Source organism: Macaca fascicularis, chromosome 9 (assembly GCF_037993035.2).
Source record: "Macaca fascicularis isolate 582-1 chromosome 9, T2T-MFA8v1.1".
Lineage (NCBI taxonomy): Eukaryota > Metazoa > Chordata > Mammalia > Primates > Cercopithecidae > Macaca > Macaca fascicularis.
In genome coordinates, this window is record NC_088383.1 from 119,897,755 (window position 1) to 119,914,724 (window position 16,970).

Sequence of the window (16,970 nt, forward strand, 5' to 3'; positions counted from 1 at the left end):
AACTTGGAGTTAAAATACCTGGTGTCAGGTCCTGATTCTTTTCACTATCTGCGTGACCTTGAAGTGTTCCTTAACCCAACACAACTCCAAGAGTCACCAACTGCACGGAACACAAGGTGGCTGGTGACCCTGGAGCTGTGAAGAGCAGAGACCCTGCCTCAACTTCTCTGGCTCTAAGTTTCCATAGATATTAAAGGTGGAGGCTGCAGTCGATGATCTTCAAGTCTCTCCAAGTTTACAATGCATGCTTGCCTTCCTTCCTTCCCTCCTTCCATCCCTCTCTCCTTTTCTTTCTTACACATTTTATTTTATTTTTTTAATTCAGGCAGAGGTGGGTATTAACAAATGCTGCTTGTCTCCAGCACATGGATGTGAACACCAGGCTCCTTCCTTCCCCAGTTCGATGGACCACCACTCAGTGTTCTCTGGGCCACTCGGCCCTACCCAGTTTAGCATTATACTCACACTCATCCATTGGATTATACCTTTTGTCTTCTCCACACAAGGCACTTTTTCCCTTTTGGTGGACCAGGCAGTGAATGACCCAGGTCAGAGCTGCTTCCCTCTGGTGTTTGCAAGGCCATCTCTGATCTGATGGTGATCTCTCTGACTTTGCTAGAAACCCGGGAAGGCTGTGGCTGCCATCATCCAGGACATCCATTCTCAGAGGGAGAGGGACCTGTTCCGGGAAGCAGACAGGTGAGGCCCCAAGCCCTAAGTCTCCAGGCAGGTTCTGGGCAGTGGGAACACACTCCCGTTTCTCATTCTTAGGGGCATTTGAGTCATGCTGTGCCCTGCTCTTGCCCCTACCCCATCCATCTGCTTTTCTGGGCCCCACCTTTCCATGTTCCCTATGAAAAACACCAGTCCAGAAGTCTAAACTGGCTTCTGTTTAGAACCAGCTCTTGGTTTTTCATGAGTTGAATGTAGGTGTAGGAAGTAGAATGTAGATGGTTTAAAAAAATCAGTTATTTGAACAGTCACTTTCTCTGAACATTGAATATATTCAGTTTTCCAACCCATTTCTTCCAGCCGAAGTTTGTGATCAGGTCAAGCTGGGGCTACAATTTGACCACTGTCACTCCCCTACAAAGATAGTTCCTGCAGAGAACCGAGGTAGAAAACTGCAGGAGCAGGCACCTGGCTGGCACATCTTGGGATTCTTGCTGCAGTGGCCGTAGGCGGTGCTGTCACTTCCCAGTAGAGGACACAAGCCCAGGCTGTTTCCCCCATGATGGTCAAGGCAGCCTGGTCCTAGCGAGATGCACCTCGGTGTCCCCTGGTCAGTGAGGGCTGCGTGGTTTTCCTGTATTTGGGAACTTAATGAAAAAATGCCCATCCTTTTAGAGTATCGGATATATGACTCAGTTGACCTGCTTAATAACCAAACAGTCTTCAAAGTGTATGTGTATATGTGTGTGTATATCTTTGTATGTAACTGTTCAGGCTTGCTATCTTTATTTGTTTATTAGTTTATCTGTTTTTTTAAAAAATTATGATTATTTGGGTTTATAAAAGACGTGTAAAATCCCATCCTGCCACCTGCAATTCTGCAGCAGAGCGGAGGGAGCTTAGGGAGTCTTGCTCTGAACCTTACACAGGTTGGGGTCCTTGTCTGGGTTTCAGTTTCTTCATCTCAAATGTGTAGGTTGGAGTTCTAGAGTCTCTTCCAACCCTAAAATACCTTCCTAATTCTTTTTTTTTTTTAACCTCTGAGCCTACCCTCCCCAATAATTAGCATCCCTTTTCCATGCATAAATTGAGCTGAGAAATAAATGAGAAAAGTGGAGGCTAAGAGGTTGGCTTTATTCTGATACAGCCCAAATGTAGAAGTGGCTTCAAGTCTTCTGGCTAAGAGGCCGGCCAACAGCACCCAGGGTTGGGCAGCCTTACCCACTAGGCTGGACTAGGGCAATCTTGCCCCCCAGTGCCCACCCTGCACACCCCCAGGAGGAGAGTCAGAGGTCCGCTCCCTGAGCATAGCTCCCTTCTAAGAGAAGGCAAGCTGGAGCTGAGCCAAAGCAACCTAGTTCTTCTTCCTAGTTCCCAGGAGCAGGATGAGTAAAGGGATAGAGAGTGGCCAGTACTGTGCTTAGGAGAAGTCCCCTGCACAGAAGCCAGAAGGGAGGAAAAGGCTTTCTCCCGAACCACTCTATGTGGTTGTGTAGAGTTGGGAGTTAAGAGCGTACACAGTATATCTAAGAGAGAGATTGTATCTGTGTGTGGGTGGGGTGGGATGGGAGGCGTGAAGATTCTAAATCCTGCTCCTTGGTTCCCTCACAGATATGGCCCAGAAAGGCCACGGTCTCGTAGTCCAGTGAGCCGGTCACTCTCCCCGAGGTCCCACACTCCCAGCTTCACTTCCTGCAGCTCTTCCCACAGCCCTCCGGGCCCCTCCCGGGCTGACTGGGGCAATAGCCGGGACTCCTGGGAGCACTCTCCCTATGCCAGGAGGGAGGAAGAACGAGACCCGGCTCCCTGGAGGGAGAACGGGGATGACAAGAGGGACAGGATGGACCCCTGGGCACATGATCGCAAACACCACCCCCGGCAACTGGACAAGGCTGAGTTGGACGAGCGACCGGAAGGAGGGAGGTCCCACCGAGAGAAGTACCTGAGGTCTGGATCTCCCAACCCGCCCCATTCTGTGTCCAGCTACAAAAGCCGCGAAGATGGCTACTACCGGAAAGAGCCCAAAGTCAAGTTGGACAAGTATCTGAAGCAGCAGCAGGATGGCCCTGGGAGGTCCAGGAGGAAGGATGAGGCCAGGCTGCGGGAAAGCAGACACCCCCATCCCGATGACTCAGGCAAGGAAGATGGGCTGGGGCCAAAGGTCACTAGGGCCCCTGAGGGCGCCAAGTCCAAGCAGAATGAGAAAAATAAAACCAAGAGACCTGATAGAGACCAAGAAGGAGCTGATGATAGAAAAGAAAACACAGTGGCAGAGAATGAGGTAATGATCAATCTCTTCCCCAGGTAAGGCGAGGCAGGCCCTGAAGGAGAATAATCGTAATAATATAATGAGGATGAATGTTTATTGAATGAATGAACATTTACTGGCTATTTACTATGTGCTAGGCATTGTGCAAGACACTATCTCAATGAACTCATTTAATCCTCACAGGTTTTGAGTGCCAACCTTTGAGCTTGGTACTATTGTTACTGCAGATGAGGAAACTGAGGCTCAGAGAACTTACGTTATTTGTCCAAGAACACACAGTGAGGAAATGGCAGACCCGGAATTATACCCAGGAGATCTGGCCCCAAATCCCACGGCACCTGTTGCCTTTACTAGAAGTTAGGGTGGGACTTGATGGAAAGACCTGTAGTCCTATTTGTCCAGTAGGGAGTGGCCCTGAGGTGTTTGTATCCAAAGAGCCTCCCAAGGGAGATTAGATCTTTGGTTCATTCTGTCCTCCCTCCTGCCAAAAGCATTTACCAATCCTAGAGCTCTGATGAGAGGTGGTGAAAGAGAAGCCGCCACCACCCACTAAATTAAACTGGGTGCCCAGAGCTGTCCACAGTGTTTTACCTCCACTCTAATAAAAATGCACGGCGACCAGGCCCAGTGGCTCATGCCTGTAATCCCAGCACTTTGGGAGGCTGAGGCAGGCAGATCACCTGAGGTCAGGAGTTTGAGACCAGCCTGGCCAATATGGTGAAACCCCGTCTCTACTAAAAGTATAAAAATTGTCCAGGCAAGGTGATGCACCCCTGTAGTCCCAGCTACTCAGGAGGCTGAGGCAGGAGAATCACTTTAACCCGGGAGGCGGAGGTTGCAGTGAGCCAAGATGATGCCATTGCACTCCAGCCTGGATGACAAGAACAAAACTCTGTTTCAAAAAAAAAAAAAAAAATGCATGGCAATTGGCTGGCACCTTCATTCCAGCATCTGAAAGGTCTGAGGGCTTGCAGCAGTGCTTCAGTTCACAAAGGGGCATCACAAGGAGGGTTCTGGTTACCAGGTTTATATTCCAACTTGGCTTACACTTCCTTCTTGCCAGAGCCTTCTATATTTAAGTAGGGGTAGGATAAGTAAGGTTTGGCAATATGCATAAGAAGCCTAATTTTTAAAATCCTCCACACATATCTTCTAGTCATTCTGACCTGGGAGTTGGTGACAATACTAAGTGCAAATAAGGAGCCCAAATCTCAACTCCATGAACACCGAAGAGTCACCCTTTTGGATGCTACTTCAGCATTCGTTCCCACATGTATAGATGGAGTGCCACTTTGCCAGGTGTTGTGCTAGGTATAGGCGAGCCAAAGGTGAATAGGACATAGTCCATGTTATAGCAGAGACTGAAGTCCAATGGTGGAAACAGACCTATTAATATAAAAATAATTTGTATACAATGGGACTCATGCCAGCATTTACAGCGAATGAGCTGCTCTGTGGGCAATTATTAACTCTGCGCAGGAACAGGAAAAGAGCTACTCAGAGAGGGTGATATTTGAGCTGAGTATTAAAAGTAGAAAAAAGCAGTTTGGGTTTTTTGTGTTTTTTTTTTTGAGATGGAGTCTCGCTCTGTTGCCCAGGCTGCAGTGCAGTGGTGCAATCTCAGCTCACTGCAACCTCTGCCTCCCAGGTTCAAGTGATTCTCCTGCCTCAGCCTCCTTAGTATTTGGGATTACAGGTGTGCACCACCACACCTGGCTAGTTTTTATATTTTTAGTAGAGACAAGGTTTCACCATGTTGGTCAGGCTGGTCTCGAACTCCTGACCTCGTGATCCTCCTGTCTCGGCCTCCCAAAGTGCTGGATTACAGGCGCGAACCACTGTGCCCCACCAGGGTTCTTGATGGAAGCAGAAGCAAGGGCAAAAGTGAAAAAGAAAGACTGTTTTGAAAAACCTGGAGATACTTGGCACGGCTGCATCTTTAGGACATAGTAGGGATAATGTTTTTAAAGAGTAACATCATGACTCTGATGGAGATATATAATGAATACATGTCAAAGGTTTTATTCAACTCATTAATTAATGAGGGCATCATAAGATGCAAAAACCAACTCGAAAGAGAATCCAAAGAGCAGGCAACATATACAGGCAATCAGGAATGCTAAAATGAATTTGCTAATAGGTGTAAAAGTGGCCCCTTCCACAGGGGGCAGGGAATCGGTTACATCTCCAGCAGAGACAATTCTTGTGTATCTCTAGGAACAAGAATCCTTTGTATTAGGATCTGATTTCTGCAACTTATATGGTTGTAAAATAGCTCAGTTCGAGACAATGAAAGGTGCAGTCTTCTATAGAATCAGATGCCCTGAAGGGATGTGCTAGACAAATGCCCAGCATTCCAGTGAAAGGACACCCAGTAGTCTTTTTTTGCCCATTACAAAGTCTGCCACAATTTTTCCTAACTGGCATAGCAGGGGGAAGCACAGGAGATGAGATTAGGGAAGAGGGTGAGGTGGGCTCATGGAAGACATTGTGTGCCTCACCAAGGACTTGAACTGCATCCCAAAGACCTGGTGAACCAGTGGATATTTTTAAAAGTATATCTGCTTGGAAGGGTCCCAGTTGCTGGTGATGGATGATGGGCAGAGAGCAAGAGTTGGCAGGGGCTCAAGGAAAGCCTGGGCTTCATGTGGATACCACCAGCCTGCCAACCCTCTCTCCCCCTAGGCTGAGAGGTAGAACTGCTCCCTGCACTTCTACTCACACTCCTGAGACTCTGCTCTGACGACCCCATTTCTCCTACTGTTTTACCACCCTGCTCTCATCGGTTTGTATAACATTGCTCATTTAAGGTGACACTATGTGTCAGCCAAAGAGCCCAGATGGAAAAAGAGTCTCAGAAAGCCCCAAGAGTTTCCCTACAGTTCTGTCCCTCAAGTTGGTTCTGCCTTTTACAGCCTTGGGGTGGAGTCAGTAGGGACTTACTGGGGCCCCTCACAGATTGTTTCTTTAGGTTGGAGCCAGGCAGTCCAACACTGTGTTGGAATGACAGCAGAACAGAGAGTATTTTGCACTGTCCTCAAACTCTGTATGATGAACTTGAGAAAAGCCCAGACCCCACAGGGCTGCCCCAGGAGTCAGATAACAGGTGGCAACTGAACTTTGGCATGAAGGCAGCAGGGCTTGCTGTTCTTCCAGTGTACCAGGCACCTCCCGCCCTCAGTGCCTTTACAGGTGTTGCTGCTGCCAAGGAGTCACAAGTCTTTCTGGCTTGCTCCTCGCCTCCTTTGTCTTTACTCATGGCCACATTCTCTATTCTCCCTGGCCACTGCGTACGATTTCAACACCCCAACCTGCTCCTCCCACTCCCACCACTGCAGACTATCTCAACACCTCAACCCATTCCTCTCCCATCCCACCACTGCAGACCATTTCAACACCACAACCTACTCTTCTCCCACCCCACCACTGCAGACCATTTCAACACCCCAAACCCCTCCTCTCCCACCCCACCACTGCAGACCATTTCGACACCCCAACCCATTCCCCTCCCTCCCACTACTGCAAACCATCTCAACACCCCAACCCATTCCTCTCCCACCCCACCACTGCATACCATCTCAACACCCCAACCCACTCCCCTCCCTCCCACTACTGCAAACCATCTCAACACCCCAACCCATTCCTCTCCCTCCCCACCACTGCAGACCATCTCAACACCCCAACCCGCTCCCCTCCCTTCCACCACTGCAGACCATCTCAACACCCCAACCCCCTCTTCTCCCTCCCACCACTGCAGACCATCTCAACACCACAACCCATTCCTCTCCCATCCCACCACTGCAGACCATCTCAACACCCCAACCCCCTCTTCTCCCTCCCCACCTCTGCAGACCATCTCAACACCCCAACCCACTCTTCTCCCTCCCCACCACTGCAGACCATCTCAACACCCCAACCCCCTCCTCTACCTCCCTACTTTCCTGTTTTTGGTGGCATTTACCACCTTCAAACCTATCACTTAATGTCTTTATTTTACTTAGTGTCTATTGTCACCCCCGGCTCCCAGGTGTAACCTTCACAAGGCAGGGAGTTTTGTCTGTTGTGTTCACTGCTGTGTTCCCAGTCCCTAGAGGAGGGCTTAGCACAGAGCGGGTGTCCAGTGGGTATCTGTTGAAGGTATGAAGGATGGAACCCAGACTCTGGAGAAAAAGGCCTGGCTTCTGAGAACCAGGTCACACCCTGTTTTCTTCTGCCTCAGTTTTCTTGTTTGTAAAATGGGTGTGATCACAAGGCTGTTGTACTACCTTAAAGAGCTCACACTCATTAAAAAATCCTGAGCTCTCTGGAGAAAGTGCCCATGGTTGAGAAGCCAGTGTGCGTGCTGCTCCGTGGTGATAGGTGGCCACATCCATACCTGAGACCCAATCCTGGCCACAGGACCATAAAGAGGAGGAAATAAATCAAGTCACAGATAAGGAAAACATGGGGAAGAAACACTGCTACATGCTACTGGGAGGGGGGTTCGAGAGTGGCAAGCCCAGGTGCCTAGGGAAGGGAAGCCAGGCTAATGATAATTGGAGCCAGGCCAGCGTGATGGGACCATGGTTGACTGAGGAAGTGGTGCCATCTGTGGGGCTGGAGCCACTGCTCAGCTCCATTCTACAGCTGTCATGCAGGAATGCATGCCACACTGTCAAATCTCCCTTTTCTTAGAGCAAGACAAATGCCTAGTATAAACCAAAACAAAGCTGTGGGCTGGATGCCATCTAGAAGCCCCAGAGTGTAACCCCTGGTATAACCAATCCATAACAGGAGAAGATTTTAAAACCCTTATGCTCGCTTCAGAGCCTAGACAAGACCCAACCATGTGGAAAGACAGGTGAGAACTTGTTATTCACCCCACCCCCTTCTACCAATTTCATTCTTTTATTGACCAATATTTGTGGAGCACCTGGCACTGAGACCACAGTTAGTGACACTGAAATGACCCCTGGGCTCGCGGAGCTCATAGTCCAGTGAGAGAAATGCTAATCCAGTGATTTCTCAAATGAACAGAAGAGCTTGACTATTAAGTGCTAAGAAGGAGATGAAGGTACACAATGCTGAGTGCCTGTGATAAATCCGAGCCTTCTCAGAGTTAGGCTGTGACTATTGAGATTTGGAGGCATGGTGAGTATTGACTGGGTGAAAAGAAAGCGAAAAGACAGAGGGAGCAGCGTGCACAAGGGCCTCCAGCAGCTCCAGGGCTCCACCGTTGCCGTAGCAGAGAGCTGGCATTAGAGTAACGGGAGGTGAGGCCGACTTATAAACAGGGCCTACACTATGCAGGGCCTTGTAGGCAGGTCGAAGATTTTTGCCTTTATCCTAAGTACCAGGGGACGCAAATGAAGTATTTAAGCAAGAAAATACAGTGAGGAGGCTGGACAGAGTGGCTCATGCCTGTAATCCCAGCACTTTGTGAGGCCGAGGCAGGCAGATCACTTGAGGTCAGGAGTTCGAGACTAGCCTTGCCAACATGGTGAAACCCCGTCTCTGCTAAAAATAAAAATAAAATAAAATAAAATAAAATTAGCCAGGTGTGGTGGCGGGACCTGTAATCCCAGCTACTCGGGAGGCTGAGGCAGCAGAATTGCTTGAACCCAGGAGGCAGAGGTTGCGGTGAGCCAAGATCATGCCATTGCACTCCAGACTGGGCAACAAGAGGAAAACTCCATCTCAAAAAAAAAAAAAAAAAAAAAAAAAAAAGACAATATGGTGAGGATGTGATCATTTTTGCATTTTGGAATGATCATTCTTGATTGCCTTGGCAAGAATAGATTTTGGGGGAGGGTACAGAGCAGAGGTGGGAGACCAGTTTGGAAGTGGTTCAGTAGCCCATGCCCTGTGGTGGCAGAGCCCTGCTTGCAAGAGTTGGCGTTTCAGTCTCAGTCTGTGAGCTGGTGTGGGCAGCTGGGGGCACCCGTTGCACCCATTGCACCCATCTGTTCCCCTTGAGCTGCTGCCTTCTCCTGGAAGTGATCCCAGAGCAAAGGGAAGCTCTGAAAGGTTGTTTCCTTTGCCTGCAGGGAGGAAGAGCAGGGGTCTGCTTGGTGGAGGGCTTTCAGCCCGGCTGGCAAGACTGTCCCTGCCTCTCCCAACTTGAACTGAAGGGGGTTCCTTTACTGTGTTGATCTGGGAGTGCGGCTGCAGGAGCTGCTTGGGAAGGGTAAGGATTATTCATTTTGACAAGAGAGGGCCATGCATAGTTGATTCGGGAGATAAAAATAAAGTCACCTGTTGGTAGAAGCTGTAATAGCTAAAAAGGTATTTGTAGCTGCTTTACATTCAGGCTAGTGCGGTAGACTTCAGCAAAGCTTTTGGTGGAATCTTCACAGCAAACACTGGAAACAGAAAGGACTTGAGGATTTGAACCATGCGTCCCTGTCTGGTAATAACTGGTGAAACCAGTCAGCCCTGAGCTTCTGCTCCAGCTGGCTCCTAGTCAGCTCAAGGAGGTATGTCTGATTGTAAGAAATCAGAACTAGAGTGGTTTACTTCGAACCAACCTCAGCCAAGAATGTCCTAGAACTGCAACTTGCCCCTGAGAAAACCCAGGAGTAGTCATTGATTTGGTGGACAAAGTTTAAGTCATGGGAGAATATCCCCCAGAAACTTCTAACATGGGGGTTGGCAAAGTTTTCTACAAAGGACCAGATAGTAAATATTTTAGCCTATGTGGGCCAAGAGGCAAAACTGCGGATTTTATGTAGGCACTTCTATAATCACTTAAAATGTGATTATGTGAACATGTACAATTCATTCTTAGCTCACAAGCTATACAAAAACAGGCTGCAGGTCAGATTTGGTCTGCAGACTATAGTTTGCTGATCCCCTGTCTTAAAGGTTGGTTAGAGGCCCTAATTCTCAAACCAAACGCCTGCTTTCAATTATTTAGTTTCACAGACATGGGCATTAGTGTGAGGGCCCTGATTTGGGGGAAAGGAATACAAGGAGGGAAGAAAGGGAGTGCTAGTTTGGGCTGTCACTCTAGGACAGAGAGCAAAAGAAAGGTGCGAGGGCACTCTGACTGGGTGACAACGCCCTTTCTACCTATAAGTGTCCTGAATGATTTAACCCCAGGGTCTTGGCCGGCCCAGTAGTTTGGCTGCTTCTACTCTGCAAAAAATACCCAGTTTGCCAGGGATTTCTGCCCCCTAAAGACATCGGGCCAGGCTTCAAGACATTTCTCTGCCTCCATTTGTCTGTGTGACTGTGAGCAAATTACTTAACCTCTCTGAACCTCAGTTTTCTGATCTATAAAATGAAGATGCTAATAGCAGCCGCCTCCGAGGGATTCCGGGAGGATAAAGAAAATGCTGTATGTGAAACCCCTCTGAGAGCTGGGACCTGCATTCAATATCATTCTTTTTTTCTTCTCCCTGTCACTGCTCACTGTTGATTTGGTTTGCTCTGTCCTTCCTTTGGTAAGGCTGGAAAAGAGGAACAGGAGGGCATGGAAGAAAGCCCTCAATCAGTGGGCAGACAAGAGAAAGAAGCAGAGTTCTCTGATCCGGAAGACACAAGGACAAAGAAGGTAAAGTTTATTTCAGATTCTGCACTTCTGCCATGAGGGACTGAGTCACAGGAGTCCCCCTGTTGCCTGGTGATGTCCTGCTAGATGGAATATGGCTGAGACCCCACCATTAGTTACATGAATGAACCAGTCCTCCTAGCACTACTTTGGAGGAGTGGCTGTGCCTGGAATCTTCGGATAGTTTTTATTGAAGCGATCTTTACCCACATGTCTGAGCTCTGCTCACTCTCCAGCAACTTGGCTGTGTTCCCATGAGAAAACATGTGCCCAAAAAAAGACTCAGGCTTCAGAGCCAGGCTCCCAAAATAGACAAGTCCCTTGGCGGGGATAGGGCGAGAAGCTGCTTTAGGCACTCAAGCTGGGGCCCTGACTTCAGCAGGCCCAGACCCTAGGATTAACAAGACATCTACTGTGCTTGTACAGATTGTTTTACTTAATTAAAATGAAAAATCCAGTTACAGTTCTCCTGGGCTGGGGCTGCCACAACAAAAAGAAATGTCCTTGGAACGGGGCCATCTTCGTGCCTTTCCAGTCAGGAGAGGCAGGAGAGATGAGTATCGCTGGCAGGAAAGCTGATCTCCTAGATCTTTCTGTGGAGTCAGGAGTCCATGGGCTGCTGCAGATGCCAAGGGGAAAGTTCTAGAAGGGGCCAAGTAGGAGCTTTGACTGTGGAAGTGTATGTACCCCTGCTGGGAGAGGGTGCTTGGGGGAATTTTGTGAGGGGCTTTGCTGCAGTTACATTTAGTGGTGACCCAGATGCAAGAAAGATGTTCCAGTAAGTATTTAGAGTTTATAACTTCATTATTCATGCATTCAAAAACTGTATATTGAGACCTGTTATCTACTAGGGCTTGAAATTCTTTGTGTCACTTTAAATACGGTGGATTAAGCATTAAGGGCTTATTCCAAACTTTGAGCATCACCCTAAGGATGAGTTGGTGCTGTTGGACTTGAGTGGTTCACAGTAATTGTACCGGGTAGAGGTAAGAATGCTCAGGTTCTTCCTGTTTGGAGGGGTCCTCATGGCCAAGTCTTATGCCTTCCGGTTGAATGCTCTCAACCACCCTCTGACCTCCTTCTGCATTTTTGTACAGGAACAAGATTGGGAGAGTGGAAGTGAGGCAGAGGGGGAGAGCTGGTATCCCACTAACATGGAGGAGCTGGTGACAGTGGACGAGGTTGGGGAAGAAGAAGATTTTATCATGGAACCAGACATCCCAGAGCTGGAAGAAATTGTGCCCATTGACCAGAAAGACAAAATCTGCCCGGAAACATGTTCATGTGTGACAACCACCTTAGACCTAGACCTGGCCCAGGATTTCCCCAAGGAGGGAGTCAAGGCCGTAGGGAATGGGGCTGCAGAAATCAGCCTCAAGTCACCCAGAGAACTGCCTTGTGCTTCCACAAGCTGTCCCAGTGACATGGACGTGGAAATGCCTGGCCTAAATCTGGATGCTGAGCGGAAGCCAGCTGAAAGTGAGACAGGCCTCTCCCTGGAGGATTCAGATTGCTACGAGAAGGAGGTAAAGGGAGTGGAGAGCTCAGATGTTCATCCAGCCCCTACAGTCCAGCAAATGTCTTCCCCTAAGCCAGCAGAGGAGAGGGCCCGGCAGCCAAGCCCATTTGTCGATGATTGCAAGACCAGGGGGACCCCGGAAGATGGGGCTTGCGAAGGCAGCCCCCTGGAGGAGAAAACCAGCCCCCCCATCGAAACCGACCTCCAAAGCCAAGCTTGCCAAGGAGTGTTGACCCCGGGTAACTACCTCCCCTTTCCTCATGGGTGGTCGGGTTGATTGGACCCCTGCTCACCTGATAAAGTATGAGCATGTGCAGGCTGGAATGAACATAAGTAAGGTTTCAACTAGCATTAAAGTGGGTGCAGAAAGTGATTTAGTAACAGAGGCAAGCCTCTAAAAGCCTGGCTAAACTGTTAGCGATTTTAGGCAAGTGGTATAAAGGAAGTCAGATCGGAGGCTGCATGTTTTCTGACAAGCAAACTCAGGGCAGACTTCTCTGCATTTACAGGAGCCCAGATGGACTTGGATAACTAAAATTAGATTGAGTTATCAGCAAAAGGAGATCAGGAGGAGCCTCATGCCTGCACAGCAGAGGGCCACCCAGGCTGTTATTTGTGTGATGGGGGCAGGAATAGGGGAGGCAAGAAAGGAGTGGAAGGGGAAGGAACAGGGGATCCCTAAAGGGTACAGCTGTTCCCCTTCTTACTACCTCAGACCCATTTTTTGCTAGGGTCTGACGGTGATACAAGACTCGTTTTAGGATCTTCTCTTACTCCATTGGAGGTGACGTTTTGTGCCTATGCCCGGCACTGTGACATCATGAAAGAGAGAGTTTAAAATAGGCTAAGCCCTGTCTTCTCTGCCAAGTGGAACCTCAGATCCATCAAGGGGTTTGGGGGAAGGGAGGGAGAGTAGCCTTTAAGGTTCTCACTGTGAAAATAATTAGGGATTTGCTTTACAGAAAGCCTGCAGCACACCAGGCTTTGAAGTGAGAGTCGGGGACAGAAAATACAGAGGAAAGGCTTAAAAATGAACATTTCACCCCAGAGCCCTGTGGGTGGCATGAACTATTAGGTAACTGGGAGGCTTGGGATTTTTTCCATGTCAAGATGACCTGAGCTGTTTTTTACCTGCATGGATCTGAGTTTCCATGGAAACCCCGCCGTGAAATGCCGCCTTGTTGCTAGAGAAACCCTGAGGCCCAGCCTCTGTCTAGAGAAGGCAAGAATAAAGGAGCAGTGAAATCTTCACTTCACTCCAGTCAAACCCCTTTTATTTTGCAGTATAGGTCTTAACATGTGCCAGTGTTAGAGGCTCATTAGCTGACCCAGTGTTTGGGGTTCATATTTAATAACAGCTTGACAAGCTTGGGGAGAGAATGGTATTGCCTGTTTTGCTAGCCTCGGTGGACGTCAGCACAATTTTTGCCCGTCAGTAATTCCCCTGCCTGCAGAGATGGAATGATACTGAGATGGGAGGCATGGGGGGTGGATCTTCTCAACTGAAGCCATCAGTAGCCCATCCCCCTGGGCCAAATGCAAAGATTTGCCAAGTTTTATTGTGTGTGGCATTCTTTTGGCAGTGGAAAAAGCTCCTAATGACAGTGCTTTGGTTCTAATTAGCAGCCGTTGCCCTAGCCTTACGTGATTAAGCAGTCCAACGGACAATTCCCAATCATACTATGCAGGGATAGAATTTCAGGGACTCATTGAGGCGTGTTGTATTTCATTTCTTTTCTTTTCTTTTTGCCTTGGTTCATGTTTTGCAGAAAACTCCAGGTATGTGGAAATGAAATCTCTGGAGGTGAGGTCACCAGAGTACGCTGAAGTGGAACTGAAACAGCCCCTTTCTTTGCCTTCTTGGGAACCAGAGGATGTGTTCAGTGAACTTAGCATTCCTCTAGGTAAGCAAAACACACAGTCCTTACTGAAATTCAGGTCTAGGAAATAACAGTTCCATAGCCACCTCTAAGAACTTGAGAGGGCTTTTTGTCATTTTGTTGTTGTCATCGTTTTTTGTCCTTTTGAGACAAGATCTTGCTCTGTCACCCAGGTTGCAGTGCAGTGGCATGATCTCAGCTCACTGCAGCCTCAAATTCCTGCTCTCAAGTGATCCTCCCTCCACAGCCTCCCGAGTAGCTGGGACCACAGGTGCACACCACCAGGCCCGGCTAATTTTTTTATTTTTGTTTTTTATAGAGATGGGGTCTCCATATGTGGCCCAGGCTGGTCTTCAACTCCTGGGCTTAAGTGATCCTCCTGCCTCAGCTTCCCAAAGTGCCAGGATTACAGGCGTGAGCCACTTCACCTGGCCAGCCTATCATTATTTTAAATGTATGATGCAATAACCTAGATTTGCAAGGGGCAGCTGTAAAGCTTCTTGCAATTTCAGTCTCCTATAGTAGACCAGATACTCCGTGAACACACGCCTTGAATAGCACTGCCCTGGGACCCAGAGCTAAGAAGCCTTGTCTTTCCTGTCAGGGAATGCTTTATTCTTGATGACATGGAGGCTTTAAGCCTAGCCCTTATTCAGGCAGGAAAGCAAATGCCCAGCAGCCTCCATAAAGTCAATAGAAATGAACCTCTTCTGCTATTGTTCATTGCTCCAGCCCTTCCCAGAACAATGCTACATTTTTTTTCTTCTTAGAGGACAAACTTTTTTGAGGCAATGATGCTGAATAGACTGTGTTTAGGACAGACTCCCCCTAGTTCATAGAAAGGGTATTGAGCAGAGAGACCTGGGTTTCTGTCCTTCCTACTTAAGGGTGACTGTGTGTCCTTAGATAAGTCATACCCCTTCTTGAGTCTTAGTTTTCTCACTGTAATTTGGACAGTGATTTTTTCAATGGTGGAAGTGTTGGGAATGAAGTGGGGAGGGAGTTTACTGATGGAATCACCTAGGAGTGAATCCCTTTTCAAAGAGGAGAGTTAAGCAGAGTCTCGGGGAGGGAGTGAAGGCACTTTAGTATAATTCCCTGGGAGATTCTGACATAACTATTAACCCAGCAACTCCAGCCTGTATCATCTTTGAGTCCTCGCATTAGCTCTGAAAGGTCGGAAAGTAATTAGGTAAAGCAGTAGTAGCAGCTGCTCAGAAGGAGAGCTCGGGAAAGTGTCATCTGGGAAAGTGTCACACAGAAGCATGAGAAGCACGGGTCATCTGATGCCTGATGACCGCGTGTCTGATCATGCAGGGAGGGGCTGGTCAGTGTGGAGGCTCATCCTTTCCATCCACCTTGCTGTTTTTTTCCCTTCTCCTTTAAAAAAATGTCTTACTATTTCTTCCCTCCAGATGTACCATTTTTTTAGTCAGATCTGGAGAGCAAACTTCCTTTTTTTTTTTTAAGGGATAAATTTGCTGCACAGCATCTCCCAAGACAAAAACATAAGAAAGAAGGAAAAAGAAATACTAACCTTAGAATAAACTGAGATGACCCTAGTATTTTAGCTGTAGAAAACAGCTGCAAAGGCCACCCTACAGGAGAAGAGAGGCTCCTTCATGCATTCAGCCAGTCAGCAGATACTTACTGGATAACATGGTACTGTGCTAGACACTCTGGGGTAACCAAGAAATATAACGCAAGTCTCTTGTCATCCAAGAACTTGGAACCTAATTGACACTAGCAAAAATTAAGAATAAATTCTGCTACCTTGTCATTTGTGTCTTTTTATTACTGTTTTTCATTACAGAAAGTGTGAAAGACTATTGTAACAAATTCAAAAAATAAGAACCATATCAAGTCAATATTAAAGGTCTGATCTCTTCCCTTCAGTCTCTCCCCAGTCTCCAGAGGTAGCCTACCACTGTCATGCCCACGGTTTTTCTCTCACAAAAATAGGATCACACTACACACATAATGTTCTACAAGTTCACTTAGTAGCGGGTCTTAGAGATTTCTTCATGTCGGTACATAGAGAACACATTCTTTGTAACCACTGCAAATATTCCATCGTAAAAACTATGCTGTAAATGACTGATCTTTCCTCTGCTGGTGAACATGTAGGCTGTCTGCTCTTTTTCCCATTTTAATAGCTAAGATTTTATTGTTAACATTCCCCATGCAGGCACCATTCCTAGTGATCTGCATGCATTATCACATTTAACCCTCTCAAAACACCTATGAGGTAGGTACTGTTTTTATCCTTATTTAACAGATAAAAAATCTGAGATCGAGAGTCACACAGCTAAGGACAGGCAAAAACCAGAGTCACGTTCAAACCCCAGTCATCTGACTCTAGAGCCATATTCTTAGCCTTTGTTCTCTGCTGCCTTTCAGATGTGCTTATTCAGTGGTATGTGTGTGCCAGTATTCCTGCGGGATAGCATCCTAGCCAGGGGGTTGTAGGGTCATATGTATTTGCATTTTAAATTTTCATAATTGCTACTAAATTGCACTCCAAAAAGATGGTATCAGTTTTCACTGTGACCTTGAGTGAGAGTTCCCAATATCCACCTCCCATTGGATTTTATCAGTTTTTAATCTTTCCCAACCAGTTAGGAGGAAACTAGTATCTCGCCTTTTTAAAATTGGCTGTATTGAGGTATAATTGATATGTAGTAAGTGCACATAAGGTGCATAGTTTGATCAGTTTTCACCTATAAATATACCCGTGAGACCATCACCACAGTCAAGACTGGGAACAATGTTCATCATATCTCAAATTTCCTGTCTCCTATGTAACCCCTCCCTCCCCACAGTGCAACCCCCAGGTAAAGGATCTCCTTTCTGTCACTAAATATTAGTTTGCACTTTCTAGAGTTTTACATAAAGGAATCATATTGTATGTGCTAGTTTGGCTTCTTTTGCTCAACATCATTGAGATTCATCTGTACTGTTGGGTGGATCAGTAATCTGTTTCTTTCTTTCTTTCTTTCTTTTTGAGACAAAGTTTTGTTCTTGTTGCCCAGGCTGGAGTACGGTGGTGTGATCTCGGCTCACTGCAACCTCCACCTCCCAGGTTCAAGCAATTCTCCT

General features: G+C 47.5%; 1 protein-coding gene across 4 annotated transcripts in view; it reads left to right on the top strand.

The window, feature by feature from the left end:
• The window catches only part of RBM20 (RNA binding motif protein 20), a 196,653-nt gene that overhangs the window by 166,765 nt on the left and 12,918 nt on the right, over positions 1-16,970 (top strand). For all 4 annotated transcript variants that reach the window (XM_065521408.2, XM_045361513.3, XM_045361514.3 and 1 more), the window contains exons 8-12: positions 620-699; positions 2,284-2,953; positions 10,371-10,475; positions 11,570-12,230; positions 13,761-13,895. In XM_065521408.2, the coding sequence (XP_065377480.1) occupies positions 620-699; positions 2,284-2,953; positions 10,371-10,475; positions 11,570-12,230; positions 13,761-13,895 (1,651 nt within the window). The remainder of the gene's footprint in view (positions 1-619; positions 700-2,283; positions 2,954-10,370; positions 10,476-11,569; positions 12,231-13,760; positions 13,896-16,970) is intronic.